The following is an 18,894-nucleotide window of genomic DNA, read 5'->3' as shown; positions in this document are numbered from 1 at the left end:
TTAGGGTAAGGGTTAGGGTTAGGGTTAGGGTTAATGTGGTGGAAAGAGGAAACGTGTCAAAATGTGTCGACTGGTTTGAACCTGTGGTACCTTTGTGTTTAACATATATCGTCAGACTGGACCTCTGCTCGGATCAGACTATTTAATGGAAGTGTTTGGTCCATCGTCATTGATAGGTGAATTTGTGAATTGGTGTTTACATGGTGAATGGTTGATTCCTGTTCAGATTTTTTCAATTCGGTCAGATTTTAATCACTAAATGTAAAATCTGTCAAAAATGTTAAATCAGAATGTTAAAAAAGAGAAATCCTGCTGATGAATCGGTTTTGATTATTGTCCCAGTCTTAGTCTGGTTTGACCCGTCGGTATGCCTGTTGTCATGTTAACATATCTTGTTGTTGATTCGTTACTAACATGATCCTAGTGTCCCCTCGTTAATGTGTAATGATCCAAACGTAACGCAGCAGTCAGCTAACAATAAGGGTTTAATACACGTTTGTGTCCAAACTGTTTTGAAGGTCTATATTTGAAATGTTTCCTGTGATGGTCTGTATGTTCCAGTATAGAGAGGAACAGTCTCCAGACCAGCTCTGTGATGGTCTGTATGTTCCAGTGTAGAGTGGAACTGTTTCCAGACCAATTCTGTGATGATCTGTATGCTCCAGTATAGGAACTCTTATCTGCATCAGCTGCTTCAGAATCAGAATCATTGGATCATGACAGATCAGTAAAGCCCACACAGATGTTTCACTCAGATATGACCCCATTAAAAAGGAGTGTACGGTGGATCCGGACCAGGGTTTCTACTGGTTTCTACTGGTACATGTTGATCTATGGTCCCAGTACTGAAGGTATTTCACAATTTCAGGGCAGGTTTCCAGGTTTTATTGCACAAATAGACAAAAGCAACACAATGCGACATCAGAGAAAGTGAGACAGTAGCTGGTGCAGAGGTACGAGCTAATGACGTTGTTACGTTGTTGACCTTATATCTACTAATCCTATGTGATTTATTGAACTGTGTGTAACGTAAATGAATAAATCTAATAAAAATACTTTTGATGTCAGCCAGCATTTATACATAATGTATATAAATGTAAACCCTTTATATTCTACATTCCTATCTAGTTTGTAAAATGTAAATAGCAGGTGCATTTCTGTCTGATTAAAAATTAAATGTAATTATTTTTAAAGTGCTCTATCGCCCTCCAAGTTATGTCTCTATTTTCTTGTATCTCGATGTATTTTAATACCTTGCTGGCAGTAATTGGACTGTGAGCAACATTGCAATAAAGATAATAAGATAACATTTCATGTTTCTTCAGATTAATATCACTTTCCCCTCAAGTTCCAACACGGACCGCCTCCAGGGGGCGCTGTAGAGCTGGCTTTGATTCACACCATTCCTGCCTTTTATTTTTTAAATGTTTGCATTTGACTGTTTAATGTTTTATTTGGGGGATGGTAAAGATAACTTAAGAATAAGTAGCCTACACAATTATCTTAATTATTATTATCATTATTTTATTATTTGGTAGTTCACATCTATCTCACATTGTATATTTTAGCCTGCTTCAGCTTTTGTGATGCTATATCTTGAACCAAATGAACATGAATAAACTCCTAATCTATAGGACTAAAATAAACGAAAACTAAAAATGTAGGAAACCTAAATAAATATTCCGTTTTAACTGACTACGGGTTTATACATCCTGGCCTACATTTCCCATGATGCACTCGGAGTGGGCGTTGCCGAGCGGGAGGCGCGCGGCACGGTCTCCTCTGCTCGTGCTGGAGAACTTCGCGGGTGTGGCTTCAAACCATCAACCTCGACCAGGGGAAGGAACGCATAACGGAGAACCTCGATCAGGGGACGGAACGCATAACGGAGAGGAGAACCACCAGGAGAACCACCGTCAGCCTCCTGGCACCGGAGCCCCAACCCTCGGTCTCACCGCTGGACTCATTTAGTGAGAACTTCGGAGTCATTTCGTGAGAACTTCGTGCCCGTTTTCGTGCGGACCTGCGCAGACGGCGGCATCAGGAGACCGTCACGCTTCAAGCATCAGGCTTCTTAAAGTTCCGCAAAGTTGTTTGGTTTCCTGACGTGGAAGAAGAGCATCCCTGATGTCTACTGACGGAACATGAGTTAAAGCTAACCTTAAAGACTTAAATCTAAACCGACTTAAAGCTGAACCAACGTAAAGCCAAACCAACTCAACAAATCACTGCGTTGTTTACCACTGTTCTCCTTTCGTGTCAACATCTGCCAGGTCTTCCACCACCAGAGAAGGAAGTTCTTCGGCTCCAGCCGTAGCAGTGAGGACGAAGCCTTTCTGAGTGAAGTTAGGGTTAGGGTTAAGGGTTAAGGTTAAGGGTTAAGGTTACGTTGTTTTCCCGTGGAGCGGTCCCACCAGCAGCAGTCCTGAAGCGCGCGCTCGGCACCATGGGTTGCACCGTCAGCCAGGAGGACAAGGCGGCCGCCGAGAGGTCCAAGATGATCGACAAGAACCTCCGGGAGGACGGCGAGAAGGCGGCCCGGGAGGTGAAGCTGCTGCTGCTGGGTGAGTGTTTGGCTCCGTGGGTCGTGGGCTCTTCTGTGAAGCGCCGTGGGAACATCTGGGAAACCCAACCATGAGCAAGAGTTATATGGGTTATAGTTGATGTCGATAAGGGTCGGTTGGTAGATTCACCACATACTGCCAGTTGCTCAAGTAACCCACGGCCAGGTCTACACCCCTAATGTCTAGGGTCAGGGTTGCTCTAGTGAGGCAGACTGGGTTAACCTGTTACCCTAGTGAGGCAGACTGGGTTAACCTGTTACCCTAGTGAGGCAGACTGGGTTAACCTGTTACCCTAGTGAGGCAGACTGGGTTAACCTGTTACCCTAGTGAGGCAGACTGGGTTAACCTGTTACCTTAGTGAGGCAGACTGGGTCAGGGTTAACCTGTTAACCTGTTACCCTAGTCAGGCAGACTGGGTCAGGGTTAACCTGTTAACCTGTTACCCTAGTGAAACAGACAGGTAAGGGTTCACCTGTTTACCCCTTACAAATGGTTAAACCTTCCTTTATTGAACTTTCCGTTCTTTTAAATCACAAATCAACATCACCCGATGTTATCAAAAAGTGTGCCGGCATTCGCAAATAATTGATTGGAATTACGAGATCTTGTTTAGGTGCAAAGGGTGAAGGTCAAGTTTCCACTGTGAAGGCGTTATGTCCGTCACAGTGGACTTTGCTTTGTTCCACCGGACTCCATAGATTGTGTTCTGAGTGTCTGTTACAGTGTAACAGACGACTGACTTGTCGTGTAACAGTTAAAAAACGACGTGGTCAGTGCTTAACTATCACTTTTTTTAACACACAGGGACACACTTACTGATAGTGATTCATTGTGGTACTTTTATTGACAGAAAATACATGCACATTATTATATTTTATGAGGTCCTTTGATATGGAGTCATGTACATTATTGAGCAGCCTCACCCTTGCATGTCTCTGTTTTTAAGAAAGCTATTTTGAACCTCCTTTTAAGGATTCCAGTGGTGACCTCAAATGTTGAAATGGGTTGGCTGTGTTTACAGTCCACCTCAGCTTGCCCACCACAGCTCAACTTATTCTCTTACTTTTCACTTTTCTTTTCCTCCCTGTTTAAAGGAGATAAACATTCAGGCATGCCTTCTTCCCTTGCGTCTTTGATGCATGTGTGCGGAAGTTGTGCGCCTGGTTCAAAGACTAATGACGTGTGTGTGTGTGTGTGTGTGTGTGTGTGTGTGTGTGTGTGTGTGTGTGTGTGTGTGTGTGTGTGTGTGTGTGTGTGTGTGTGTGTGTGTGTGTGTGTGTGTGTGTTCTAGGTGAGGTCTGAATATAAGCTCAGCTTACTGAAGTTTCCTAGAGACATGTGGTGATTTCACGATCTAAGAGCTGATTCACCTGTGCACCTCACAGTGTTCTTATCTTCAGTGCCTTCTTGAAGAACAGAAGTAGGGGGATCCTGCCTTTAAATTAAGCTAATGTGTTTTCTCTATAAAACTGACAACTTGTAGGGAGAAATGTGTATTTACTGCTCACTGATTTGGGACATATTACTTAATTTATGGCTCTGCATAAGAGGAACGCTCTCAAATAATGTTTTTACTCAAACTCATTCCACTCCAGTTTCATGGTAAAGTGACGTATGTTTGGACAAGTTACTCTGTATCTTGAAGATAAGGGCAGCCTCTCTTGCTGATTCCAGAGCTTAGTGAGGTGGGTTTCGTCAGAGTGTGACATGGTCCTGGAAGTGTTGCATCACGCCTCCTCTGAGACTCTCCTCTCACATCTCACCTCTGCTGCCGTGGAAACGACCAACCCCCCCCCCCCTTCCCACACTTCATCACAAAAACGCCATCATGTCAGATGCAGGGAATTAATAAGCATTTATCCTGACACACCGATGGTCCCTCAGTGCTGTCAACTCATGGAGCCTCACAGCCTCCTGGTCTCTGAGCCTCAGAGGACACTCATGGAGCTTCACTCACCTCGCCCCTAATTTAGGATTAGGGTTAGCGTTAGGGTCAGCGTTAGGGTCAGCGTTAAGGTTACGTTAGGGTTAGCGTGAGGGTTAGCGTAAGGGTTAGTGGGCCTTCAGCAGCTGTATTGAGAACAAGGCCATGTCTCACTCCATCACACGCATGCTCTCTCTTTCACGTTGTCAATACAAATATGCTGTAGACAGATTTGCCTTCAGGCCCGAATAACTGAAAACATGAGCGTGCTGTGTGGTTATGTAAATAATTCTGTTTGGATAAGAAATCAGGCTCCCCGCGGGCCCAGCTGACTGCAGGACACGCACTCACTCTATTCTCAATATGTCAAGATTGTTATTTTCTTTCTATTCTATTAAAATAATCTTCAGTATGGGACCATATGAGATTTGTTGGTAATATGGTGAGGGGTCGTCATGTTGGAGGGGTTTAATGGAGCAACAGCAATACGAGTCAAACATGCTGCTAAGAGAAGGAGAGAGATCTGGTGACCAACCCGGACACAATACGATGTAGAACAACCTAGTGTCTAATGTCTCATCTGGTAAATGGAGGACCTCATGGCTGCAGACAGAAGGTATTCCAGCGGAAGGCTTTCCATGGTCACCGCCACAGACAGACGGATGTAACAATGGCGTTGTGACTTACTGCCAGCCTGCAGCTGTTGGTAGTAGAAGGTGGCGTCACATTGTTGACATGAGAGTAGGCTGGGTGCCACGACCGCACTAGAGGAGTTCCGTTAAGAGGAGCTGAGGGACGTACTGCTGCATTGCCAGTCTAGGTGTGTGTAAAGCATTCTGGAGGGAGATTATAAAGTGAAGACTGCTGCTGCAAAAATCGCTTTCTTATGTTAAACTGACATTTTCCAAATCCCGCAGACCGCTCGGTGGCACGTGATGCATGCCAGATGTGCTTTCTCTTCCTCTTCTGCTGATGTGTGAGTGGTCTATCCCATGTCTCTGTGGAGTGAGAGTGTTACTAGTTACTAATGCTTTACAATGGAAGGCTAAAGCCCATATTCACAATGTAATCGACTGTACATGGTGTACTCTCTACCATGTATACCCAGGGTCTGCTAGGGAAGCTTCAGATTCCCTAGCAGCATGACCCTGCTACGTCCTCATGAGATGTGCTCTGTTGAGCAGTCTTGCCCTGCTGACCTCAGCTGGATAGTGTTGAGGATTCAGTTCTATTCGTTCTTCCAGAATATAATTGTTTGTACTACTAGATGGACGTGTGCCAAGATCTCCAGCTGTGAAGTCAGATTAACTCTTTGAACTATTACACAAACAAGATGAATGGAGATTGATGGAGGGAGACACAGTAGCCGTCTATTCTGGTTCAGATGACACATTTTACCGGCAGACATATATTGTGGAATGACAGCTCCTCTTTCCAGTCTGTAAGTTTAAAGAAACACATTTTACAGTTTGTTTAAATTTACAGGTTCACATTCAAGTCTTGGTTATTGGTTACCGGTATATACTGTCTATGTTAGATCGGTTGAACCTGTATTATATACAGTCTATGTTAGATCGGTTGAACCTGTATTATATACAGTCTATGTTAGGTTGGTTTAACCTGTATTATATACAGTCTATGTTAGGTCGGTTGAACCTGTATTATATACAGTCTATGTTAGGTTGGTTTAACCTGTATTATATACAGTCTATGTTAGGTTGGTTTAACCTGTATTATATACAGTCTATGTATACCTGAGGGGTGGCGGTGCGAGGGTTGACGGTGCGAAGGGTGACGGTGCGAGGTGTGACGATGTGAGGGGTGACGATGTGAGGGATGACAGTGCAATGGGTGACGGTGCGAGGGGTGACGTTGCAAGGGTGAAGGTGTGACGGCGGACGGTCTGAGGGCGGACGCTGTGGTCAGTGGTGCTGCATAGACACAAAGTGTCTCTCTTATTATAGCCTGTGGCTGACTTCTGGAGGCTGTTTGGTGTGATTACATTCGGCTGATTATACACAGATACTCAGGCTCGGAGCGATCTGTAAACAAGCTGCGCCACTCAAGGACGCCGTCTCGAACCGCACGCCGCCGTCCCTGATAGGCTGGGACCGCTGCCTTCATTGAACTAGGTTGTAGGTTCGGTCCACGCCACTTTGTTGCTCTCTCTGTGTGGCTGGACCTAGCGAGGAAGCGACACGTTCCTGTACTGTTTAACACCAGGACGTGTGTATGAGCTGGCTCTAGTCACCAGGCCCTGAGCCTGTATGAGCTGGCTCTAGTCTCCAGGCCCTGAGCCTGTATGAGCTGGCTCTAGTCACCAGGGCCCTGAGCCTGTATGAGCTGGCTCTAGTCACCAGGCCCTGAGCCTGTATGAGCTGGCTCTAGTCACCAGGCCCTGAGCCTGTATGAGCTGGCTCTAGTCACCAGGGCCCTGAGCCTGTATGAGCTGGCTCTAGTCACCAGGGCCCTGAGCCTGTATGAGCTGGCTCTAGTCACCAGGCCCTGAGCCTGTATGAGCTGGCTCTAGTCACCAGGCCCTGAGCCTGTATGAGCTGGCTCTAGTCTCCAGGGCCCTGAGCCTGTATGAGCTGGCTCTAGTCACCAGGCCCTGAGCCTGTATGAGCTGGCTCTAGTCACCAGGCCCTGAGCCTGTATGAGCTGGCTCTAGTCACCAGGGCCCTGAGCCTGTATGAGCTGGCTCTAGTCACCAGGCCCTGAGCCTGTATGAGCTGGCTCTAGTCACCAGGCCCTGAGCCTGTATGAGCTGGCTCTAGTCTCCAGGGCCCTGAGCCTGTATGAGCTGGCTCTAGTCACCAGGCCCTGAGCCTGTATGAGCTGGCTCTAGTCACCAGGCCCTGAGCCTGTATGAGCTGGCTCTAGTCACCAGGCCCTGAGCCTGTATGAGCTGGCTCTAGTCACCAGGCCCTGAGCCTGTATGAGCTGGCTCTAGTCTCCAGGGCCCTGAGCCTGTATGAGCGGGCTCTAGTCACCAGGCCCTGAGCCTGTATGAGCTGGCTCTAGTCACCAGGGCCCTGAGCCTGTATGAGCTGGCTCTAGTCACCAGGGCCCTGAGCCTGTATGAGCTGGCTCTAGTCACCAGGCCCTGAGCCTGTATGAGCTGGCTCTAGTCACCAGGGCCCTGAGCCTGTATGAGCTGGCTCTAGTCACCAGGGCCCTGAGCCTGTATGAGCTGGCTCTAGTCACCAGGGCCCTGAGCCTGTATGAGCTGGCTCTAGTCTCCAGGGCCCTGAGCCTGTATGAGCTGGCTCTAGTCACCAGGGCCCTGAGCCTGTATGAGCTGGCTTTGAGCGGTTGAGTCATTGCTGAACCATAAGCGGTGTCTGTGTGGGAGGAGTACAGCAAATCAAAGCACACCGCTCTCTAGTAGGGTTCTAGTCAGCCAATGAAAGTGATCAGTGAGATGGAACACAAATTGTATAAATTGTTCTTCACTCTATCCCATTGTTCCTTCACACTGTACCTTGTCGAGAGAATCCCCTTGCACCCTTAGCGTGGACGATATTGGCAAGCTGACTAGCCTCCTCCATCGCTCCAGAGTCCATCAGTTCACCTAGAACATCAACAGAGCAGCCTCTCTTCCTCTGATTGTGTACATTGTGGCCTCCTGGAGGTGGGCTTCTCTCCATCATCGCCTCCATGTCAATAAACACATACTGTAGAGCATCCTAGCCCCCCCTCTCTTCCTTCCTCGCTCCCTTCCATCACAGGAAATGAGTTCAGTCCACTTCCCCCTTCTCATAGGGTCATGGGCCCCTTCAGAGGAGGTCGTGGTCCTCCGAGCGGGGGTTCTGTGTATAATATACTACTAATGTCTGTGTATAATATACTACTAATGTCTGTATATTATACTACTAATGTCTGTGTAATATACTACTAATGTCTGTGTATAATATACTATTAATATAATGTCTGTGTATAATATACTACTAATGTCTGTGTATAATATACTACTAATGTCTGTAATATACTACTAATGTCTGTGTATAATATACTATTAATATAATGTCTGTGTATAATATACTACTAATGTCTGTGTAATATACTACTAATGTCTGTGTATAATATACTACTAATGTCTGTAATATACTACTAATGTCTGTGTAATATACTATTAATATAATGTCTGTGTAATATACTACTAACTAGGGATGCACCGAAATTTCGGCCACCGAAACACTTTTATCACCGAAACAACACGGCCGAAACAGGAAATTGTCTAATGTCTGCGTATATTATGCTATTAATATCTGCGTATATTATACTACTAATGTCTGTGTATAATTTACTACTAATGTCTGTGTATATTATACTACTAATGCCTGTGTATAATATACTACTAATATAATGTCTGTATAATATACTACTAACGTCTGTGTATAATATACTACTAATATAACGTCTGTGTATAGTATACTACTAATGTCTGCGTATATTATACTACTAATATCTGCGAATATTATAATACTTATGTCTGTATATAATACACTACTAACGTCTTTGTATGATGTACTAATAAAGTAATGTATGACGGTCTCATTGGTTCTCCCCAGGCTCTGAGCCGTTCTGTTCGAGGTCTGCTAATTCATCGGCACGTTTTCAGGCATGGAGTTTGCTGATGGAATTGTTGCGTTTCCTGTTTTAGCGCTCAGCCAACCACGCCCTTTCCTCCCTGCTACTTCCTCTTTCAGAGGCTGCAGTCTGAAACAGAAGTAGATGCTAATCCTTTGTTCTGTGTGGAGGAAGCCCGCCCATCCTGTCTGTCCACCAGGACTGAGGACTAAACATCAGGCCTGGAGCCCCCACAGCCCGCTACGTCTGAGGTAGAACACCCCTCCCCCCCCCCCCCACACAGCCCGCTACGTCTGAGGTAGAACACCCCTCCCCCCCCCCCACACAGCCCGCTACGTCTGAGGTAGAACACCCCTCCCCCCCCCCCACACAGCCCGCTACGTCTGAGGTAGAACACCCCCCCCCCCCCCCCCCCCACAGCCCGCTACGTCTGAGGTAGAACACCCCTCCCCCCCCCCCCCCCCACAGCCCGCTACGTCTGAGGTAGAACACCCCCCCCCCCCCCCCCCCACAGCCCGCTACGTCTGAGGTAGAACACCCCCCCCCCCCCCCCCCCACAGCCCGCTACGTCTGAGGTAGAACACCCCTCCCCCCCCCCCCCCCCCACAGCCCGCTACGTCTGAGGTAGAACACCCCCCCCCCCCCCCCCCCACAGCCCGCTACGTCTGAGGTAGAACACCCCCCCCCCCCCCCCCCACAGCCCGCTACGTCTGAGGTAGAACACCCCTCCCCCCCCCCCCCCCCCACAGCCCGCTACGTCTGAGGTAGAACACCCCTCCCCCCCCCCCCCCCACAGCCCGCTACGTCTGAGGTAGAACACCCCCCCCCCCCCCCCCCCCACAGCCCGCTACGTCTGAGGTAGAACACCCCCCCCCCCCCCCCCCCACAGCCCGCTACGTCTGAGGTAGAACACCCCTCCCCCCCCCCCCCCCCACAGCCCGCTACGTCTGAGGTAGAACACCCCCCCCCCCCCCCCCCACAGCCCGCTACGTCTGAGGTAGAACACCCCCCCCCCCCCCCCACACAGCCCGCTACGTCTGAGGTAGAACACCCCTCCCCCCCCCCCCACACAGCCCGCTACGTCTGAGGTAGAACACCCCTCCCCCCCCCCCCCCACACAGCCCGCTACGTCTGAGGTAGAACACCCCTCCCCCCCCCCCACACAGCCCGCTACGTCTGAGGTAGAACACCCCTCCCCCCCCCCCCCCCACACAGCCCGCTACGTCTGAGGTAGAACACCCCTCCCCCCCCCCCACACACAGCCCGCTACGTCTGAGGTAGAACACCCCCCCCCCCCCCCCCCCCACACAGCCCGCTACGTCTGAGGTAGAACACCCCTCCCCCCCCCCCACACACAGCCCGCTACGTCTGAGGTAGAACACCCCCCCCCCCCCCCCCCACACAGCCCGCTACGTCTGAGGTAGAACACCCCCCCCCCCCCCCCCCCCACACAGCCCGCTACGTCTGAGGTAGAACACCCCTCCCCCCCCCCCCCCACACAGCCCGCTACGTCTGAGGTAGAACACCCCTCCCCCCCCCCCCCCACACAGCCCGCTACGTCTGAGGTAGAACACCCCTCCCCCCCCCCCCCCACACAGCCCGCTACGTCTGAGGTAGAACACCCCTCCCCCCCCCCCCCCCACACAGCCCGCTACGTCTGAGGTAGAACACCCCTCCCCCCCCCCCCCCACACAGCCCGCTACGTCTGAGGGTTAACCGTAGAACGGCAGGTGTGAGGACTAGACATCAGACCTGGAGCCCCCACAGCCCGCTACCTCTGAGGCAGACCAGTAGAACACCAGGACTGGACTCACCAGGTCTGGACTCTTGGCCCCCTGCATGGTGGATCGTTTCATGTCAGGCCCCCCCCCCCCCCCCGCCTCCCGTCAACATGTTTGGTTTAATTATTGACCGGAGTGTGAGAGAGCCGTGCACTCCCCTTTATGACAGGTTTATCTCCACGGTAATACCAGGGAGGGACACAGCACAACACCATGCTGGTCAAATGGGGCCACACACCCTCCCCTCGGCCAATAGGAGCTTGTTGTCTCCTTACAGCAGCTGCAATTACCTGAGATGAGGATAAACCCCCTAATTCATCTTCGTCATAAGGCCTCTCATTGGCTCTTCCCGTAATAAGGCCTCTCATTGGCTCTTCCTGTCACAAAGCCTCTCAATGGCTGCGTTTCAGATCGCCCGCATTTGAGCGCATGCATGCACGAGACTTGAGAAGATCCGCCGGAACTGGTCAGAAACACGTCAAGTTCCCACCACGTCAAGTCGGACACAGATGCACTTCTCGTAGTTTGAGAGCTCTAAGCACTGTTCTCTTCTAGTGGGGCTTCTAACCCACTACACTAACGCCAACCGTACTCTAGGGCGGTGTTTACATAAATAAGTAATCACAATGGAGGTCAACTTTTCTGCAGCCAAGGGATTTTGTTCGCCAACTGTAGTTTCATTGAAAACAGTCTGAAGCCCCTTTCTCTCATAAAAAAATTATATGATGAGTGACGAAGTCCAAGTTCACAAAGTCGGCTATTTTTAATAAGCATAGTTTGGGAGAGGGCACGCCTCTTTGAAAGGAGTTATGTCATTTCTCACGTGGGAAATTCTGTGCACAGATATGTACAGAAAAGATGCAATGTGCGATGTGATCAATAGAAAACACCTTACTCGTGTGTGTGTGTGTGTGTGTGTGTGTGTGTGTGTGTGTGTGTGTGTGTGTGTGTGTGTGTGTGTGTGTGTGTGTGTGTGTGTGTGTGTGTGTGTGTGTGTGTGTGTGTGTGTGTGTGTGTGTGTGTGTGTGTGCGTGTGCCTCTTAGTGTTAGATAACTGTTTTATTGAAATCTTTCATTATCTTCTTTGGCTTGAGGAAACTTGTTTGGCTCATTTCCACCTTCACCATTGTGTCACCGTGTGTCAATACCCCCACCTGCCCCCCCACCTCTCAGCATAGAGAGAGTGAGCTGGGCTTTACTCAGTAGCTCCGCTGGCAGTAGTGCAAAGGTTGTGTGTGTTGGATATTCCAGAGCCCAGCGAGGCCCTTTAGTGTTCGCCAGACGCCTGGGCTTTAGTTCACTGGAGGAGAACATGGAACCAGAATCATTCCCCTGAAGCGTGTGGTGGACCTGTCGGGACTCATGGGTACGGAGGCGGTCACTTGTGTTGTGCTCTTGTTGAGTGTTAGAGGTCAGTGAGGTCGTACTTAGGGTTCCAGGCTGGTGCAAAGCTTGTGGACAGGTACGGCCAACTGGCTCTAGAGGAGCTTGCTGACCGGTCGGTCCCTGGGGGACAGCCCTTAGAAGCAGCATCTAGGGGCCGCTGTCCCCCAACCACCCTGCCCCTAGAGGCTGCATCTAGGGGCCACTGTCCCCAAACCACCCTGCCCCTAGAGGCTGAATCTAGCCGTGCCAGGCCGTGGTGGTTTTCTTTCCCCGCACAAAAACACCAGCCCCCCCAAAACTGATCACATCACCGTGTTCCTTTTGAAACCAGGCTTTAAAATGGGAGGGAGGGAGGGAGGGGGGGAGACACGGGAGAAGGGGAATGGGTGAGCAGGCTAGAAGACTGCTGTAGCAGAAAGGGAACAGTGCGTGCAGAGGGAGGGTGGTGTTTGGGTGGAGCTGGACGGAGCAGGGTGCAGCTCTGAGGGAGAGGCTGCACTGAGGGCTTTATTGTGATTTGTAATTATGTGGTTTTCTTCAGTGGGGCCTCCGTTAGGGCCCTGCCACACTGGGCCCTATTTAGACGAGGAACAGAGAGGGGAGGAGGAGGAACAGGAGGAGGGGGGGGAACAGGAGGGGGAAGAGGAGGAAGAGGAGGGCAGAGGGAGGGTCATTCTTACCGTTTCTGGAAAAGGAAAAGCACCATGGCTTTATTTTCTCCTGATGCTGCCCACCACGACCTCATTCAGCCAAAGCATCGTCCAGTTCTTCTCTGCTTCAATTATTGTGTCCCTTCGGCTTGGTTTTTAAATAAGGAGTTTCTACTAGTCAAAGAAAACCTACACCATGTGTCAACTCATGGGTGATCTAATTATTCAAATATTATGATAAAAGCAGCCTTGTAGGTTGTGTGAGGCAGGGAGGTAAACAAGTTTGGGGACAGATACAGAAGCGTAAGTCCTCCATTTTCTGATGGTGGAATCATTATTTCATTCCTTGAAAGCGTCAACCTTCAAGGAAAATCAAGATAATGAAGACAGATTTCCCAGGCATGTTGGGAAGCCTGCTGCAGTCGACCAGGCGTCACTGAGCGGTGAAACCGTCTGTCATCATCACATCAGCCTCGGAACACATCTATCTTATCAGTGAGGACAGAGATCTTATCAGGGAGGACACACATCTATCTTATCAGTGAGTTGGACCGGGATTTGAAACATCTAGTTTGTTTTCGATGTTGCGCTGGTGTCTTGAGGGCGTGAGTCCGAGCTGGGTTTGTGACGGTGGTGGCTGATGAGACCAGGTACAGGGATTAGTGCTGGACAGGCTAAGACTGAACTGAGGGCCAGAGGGACGCTGTGTGGAGGAGGGAGGACTCATGGAGAGCAGAGGAACACAGATCAACCACAGCGAGATGTGAACCAGGCCTCCGGGTGTTGTGGGTCTGTCCGCCTCTGTCTGTCTGTCTGTCTGTCTGTCCGTCTGCTCCTGGTTGAGGGATATGGGCCAGCTGTGCTGAGGGAGCAGCTGGCTGCCAGGAGCCTTGGAGGTACGAGATGGCGCTCTCATGGAGGGATCCATCTGGGAGGTCTGCAGGGTCTTCTGCACCACGGAGGAGGAATGTTTCATTGTACAGGGATTTGTTTCATATTGCTTTACTAGCTACTTTCAGGTGTGTTTGTTGATGTTTCTTTGCTTTTATTTTTTTATAGTGAGCTGGAATGTGTTGAGTCCTCATTCTAATAAGCTGTAATGATCTCTGGTCTCTTGTTGATCAGTTTGAGGTCCGCCTAGGGGCTGCCCTTTACAATGGAGCCAGCCAGAGAGACTTATCATGCAGATCTGCCGAAAAAGAAGCCTTTCCGAGGGGAGGTTTGATTTCCTGTTTTCTGCTTGTCAGTGGTTTGCCGTTCTTTGACGTAGCAGTCTCTTTAAATGCCAACTTTCATTGCACTAAACAGTTGCTCCACCTAAAACACACACATGTGCACACAGGCAGACAGGCACACACTCACACAGGCACACACACACGCGCGCCCGCAAGCACACAAATCTGCGATTCTGCACGTTTTATATTATATTCAAAATATATTATCAGTTTTTATCAAAGTTATGAAACTTGCGGTTTATTTTCCGAAGTGTGCTGCTGTATGAATTGCCTTACCTTCATGGGATGAACTCCTGCACACATTGGTTCTCTGGGCCCAGTGGTGAACTGAGTCCCAGCATAGCCCAGTGGTAAACACCACGTCTAGGTCCCAGCATAGTCCAGTGGTGAACTGGTCTGGGTCCCAGCATAGCCCAGTGGTGAACTGGTCTAGGTCCCAGCATAGTCCAGTGGTGAACTGGTCTGGGTCCCAGCATAGTCCAGTGGTGAACTGGTCTAGGTCCCAGCATAGTCCAGTGGTGAACTGGTCTGGGTCCCAGCATAGCCCAGTGGTGAACTGGTCTGGGTCCCAGCATAGCCCAGTGGTGAACTGGTCTGGGTCCCAGCATAGCCCAGTGGTGAACATCTTGTGGCCTTCTCCACTGGCGTTTGATTAGAGGCTGTGGGGAAACGAGGTATGTGAGGCCAATGGGAAGCTGTGGCTCAGTAGTAGAGGTCTGGTGGAGTAGGGTGTAGTAGTATGGTGTAGCGTGTCACTGAAAACCCCTAGCTCGCCACATGGTGAACCGTGACAACCTTTTACTCAGTGGAGCAACTTGGTCTTGTGATTTGGGGGGGGAAAAAAAAAAAGTCAAGTAAGCACCTTTCTACAAAAAGACATGCCGCTTGTTGGAAACTTCCCCAAAAGTACACAGTACTGTTTTAAAACAGTCTGTTTAAACTGTGTGTCGTTAACACGGCCAGACATTCGTTTGTTGGAGCAGATTTGTTTAGCTTTACAGGGTATCTGTGGAGAGGAGTCAGCGAGCCCTGATGCTGTTCCATCCTCCTACTGGAGGAATCCTTTATTCACTTTTTGACGGACTGCAAGCACAGAGACGGGCAGGGGGACAGAGCCAGAGAGAGAGGGAGGGACGGGAGAGAAAGGGAGGGGGGAGAGAGAGTAGAGTTGTAGAGTGTGTTTATTTTATGTGTGTGTGTGTGTGTGTGTGTGTGTGTGTGTGTGTGTGTGTGTGTGAGAGCATGTACGTGTGTAATTACTGCCGCAGTGGGACAGGAAGTGCTTGGCTACGTCGCACGTTTCCTGTTGGGCAGGAAGTGAGCAGGCCTCGGGTCGCAGATGGGCCAGTACCTTATCACTGGGAGCTAGGGTTAGCTCGGTGAGCTAGGGTTAGCTCACTGCTATTATAGCTAACTGCTGCTAGCCTAGTGCAGACGGCACGCGGTTCAGACCGTCTCCCTGAACCCATGTCTGCTTGTGTTACGATGAACACACGCACACGCACACGCACACGCTGGTCATTAGAATGCAAATGGCCATTAATGAAGTCGTTTGGTCTCCTATCGGGTTTACCTTCAGCCCACCTGTGGACAGGAAGGCTACAGCGGTACAGCGGTGTCTGGGATGGAGATAGCGCGTTGGACCTGACTTCAGAACTCCAAGGATCTCCAGCTCTGACCTTCACATGAAAGGAATGAAAGAGAGCAGCGAGCCAATGACGCGGCTGTTTGGGACCTGCTTGTTTATGGTGACATTAAAGTACTGGTCTAGGCGGCGTGTGTGTGTTTGAGACACACACACGCACACACGCACACACAGTCTGCTTAAACAGGTTGAACTGAAAGGACAAGGTTGAATTAAAAGATAGCCGCCATTGAAGATTGTTTATGACTCGACTTAAATTAATCTCGGAGTGGCTAAATCCTCCGTCGCTCTACCTGGTGAAGAATGCCAAACCTTCTGAAGTTCCTCTTTATCAAACTGACCTTGGGTTGTAGTTGAACAATGGACGTACTGAGGTTGATTTGGCCATCATTCAATTCTACATGGCCTAATCTTAGACACACTGTTTTGGTTTTTATGTCCATTCATTTTCAATAATTTTACTTTCAATATGCATATTTGTGAGATACCTTAGAGCTGTCCCAAATCTTTACTGGATGAAGCCTGGACAGAATCGTGCTCATTTTGGAGCTTCATTCATTGATTGAAAAATGTATATAAAATGTAATATAGGTATATATACTTCCATATTGTGATGGTGATACTTGGGAGCTTTACTCCATGGGTTAATTAAAGCTTTCTTTAATGAAGGGGGGCGGTCTTTGTGTCTCGACTTGGCTGACACAAAGAGGAACTTCAGCTCTCAGCTTCCTGTTGACGGGGGGGGCGGAGGGAGGAGGGTGTTCAGTGTTGTTCTCCCTCCTGGCGTCCCCTTCCCCTCAGCATTGTGCTTCAGCCATGGCCTTCCTCGTGAAACTCCGGCGGACCCTATGGGCTGGATATGAGTGTACATCCTCCTCCCTTAATCTGGGGCAGCCCTCCCTACTGCACCACCCTTAAGCTTGACCAGCCGTCGGTCAACAGTCCTTATCGCTAACCAGCTCCTCATCAGGCCTGTTGTCATGGAGACGAGGTCTGTGTGGAGTCAGCTGCGGCCCCTTTGGCTCAGCGTAATATTGTAAATGAATGAGTCCTCCTTCCTCTGTTCACCAGTATGTGATGGCTGCCTCTGGTGAACTCTGATTGGTTAACTAGAGGAACGGCCCACGTGGCATTCAGCTCTGGTTACCATGGCGCTTATCGCTGGACCACACTGTGTGTTTCCAAAGCAAACACTTCTGTTGTGGCACTACAAACGGCCCTACCTGAGTGAAATGAGTTACGCCATCGCAATATGTTTATACCCCTAGATCAGCCATATTTCTTTAGAAGTCCACCTACTTGATTTGGCAATTGGTTATTGAAGAGATGTTGATGTATTGATATTGACCAGTGTAAGGATTCTGACAGCAACACTATACGGTCTGGCCCTGGTTGGCATGACGTCTCTCTCTGTCTTTCTCTCGCTGAGCGAGAGAGAGCGAGAGCTCTAAAAGGAAGTGGACGTGAACAAAAGCAAAGCAGGCCAGACAAAGCTGCAACCAGACTTAGGCGGACATAATGTCTACGCACAAAGACCTCTCTGTCGGAGGGGCACTGCAAACCTTTTCTGTATTCCTGTGGAGTCCCACACACATGCACACACACAGGTGATCATTCAAGTTCTACGTGTTTTGCCTCAGAGTTCAATATTAACTTTTACATATTTGTCTTTTGACCTGCCAGAGGGGAAAATCTACCAAGTAATTGTTTACTTAGTATCCATTGTATCTTTAGTATCCTTCCATGGTTGTCTGTTGTCTCAGAGACGCCTCTCCCCCCTGCTGGGGGGAGCCAGCCTGCAGACCCCATGCTGGGGCCAGCGAGCTTCCCACTGCGCTCGTGTCCTCTCCGGTTCCTGACGCAGAGGAAGTGCCAGCAACAGGCCCCGCTCAGTGACGGTAACCACGGAAACGAGGAGGTGGAAGTCAGGAAGCACGCCATGATGAAATATGTCAGGGGGAGTTATTAGTTTGAGTTTTGAGGCATTGGACAAAGGTGGCTTATGGTGGTTCACCTGAGGGATGCAAATACATTCTCCTACATGTTATCTTTATCTGGGCATGAACTGTGATCCCAGGTGATGCAACGTTCTGCCGTTGCATCAAGGTAAAGGCTGCTTTACCTTGTGTTATGTACTGAAGTATTGTGCTACTGATCCCAGCTGACCATGAGGTTGAGAACCTCCTTCCTTATGGTCTACCTCTCTTATTGACTGTGCACTCATACATCTTTGTCTTACGTTGGTGACACGCTGCTGTTCTTTGAGTGGTCTTCACTGAATCCAGATCAGTGTTGGAGGAGTCTTTCCTCCTACATTGATCTGGATTCAGTGAAAGTTTTTAAAGCAAACACTGGAAAAGGAAAAGGGTTGTGCTGTCGAAACTTCATCTGACCCGTGTTCATTCCCTGTGCCTTTTTGGCAAACAGGGCAATAGTGTCTAGTGTCTGGGGTCTAAACGTCCTGCGGATCGCAACCTCTTTCCGCCCCATTTATTTGTCTGCTACTGCACACTTCCCTTCCGCCTGATTCTCCATCTCACTGTCCACACCTCACTGAGACACAACCCAGCCGTGGGGTTGGTCCTCTGCATGGCTGAGGCTCCTGCTCTCCTCCTGGGAGCCCAGCTATAGCCCTCTGTACAGAGGTCCTCACCAGCATCTCATCTGGCTGAAGGAACACAACTCCCAACGAGACCTACTGAAGACCTTGTGGACCCGCTGAGTCCACCAGCTCAACACCGTGGAAACCCTCGCTCCAGCTCCTTTGATCCTGTCCAGGTTGGATTGATTGATTGATTTCCCCTCACTACTCCTGTCTGAAGCCTTCAGGACAGCTGCTCGTAAGGCCACCTGCTAGCTGATGCTTAACGCAGCAGTCTTGGTGCCTCCATCTCATCATTACATCATAATAATGTCCCCACACTAAGCCGAGAGCTTTGACGGTGACCTAAACTCTAAACTGTAATGTAACGTTGACCGACTGTTGCTCTCTGTGTTTATTTGACACTTTGTACAGGAAAAGGCTTTTTATTCCTACACTTATTTGGTGTGCGATTAATGGTTCAAGGTAGATTCCTGCAATGGCTGTATGGTATCCTATGACTCTCCCAGCCTTA

At 49.5% G+C, this 18,894-nt stretch overlaps 1 protein-coding gene across 1 annotated transcript in view; it reads left to right on the top strand.

Moving 5' to 3' along the window:
• Nucleotides 1-1,819: 1,819 nt before the first annotated feature.
• LOC311338352 (guanine nucleotide-binding protein G(i) subunit alpha-2) overlaps nucleotides 1,820-18,894 on the top strand; it is a 37,538-nt gene continuing 20,463 nt past the window's right edge. The window contains exon 1 of the mRNA XM_084463582.1: nucleotides 1,820-2,564. Within this exon, the coding sequence (XP_084319708.1) occupies nucleotides 2,447-2,564 (118 nt within the window). The 5' untranslated portion in view covers nucleotides 1,820-2,446. The remainder of the gene's footprint in view (nucleotides 2,565-18,894) is intronic.

Source organism: Micromesistius poutassou, assembly GCF_964030765.1.
Source record: "Micromesistius poutassou genome assembly, chromosome: 2".
Taxonomy (NCBI): Eukaryota; Metazoa; Chordata; class Actinopteri; order Gadiformes; family Gadidae; genus Micromesistius; species Micromesistius poutassou.
This window is presented reverse-complemented; position numbering and strand designations above follow the sequence as displayed.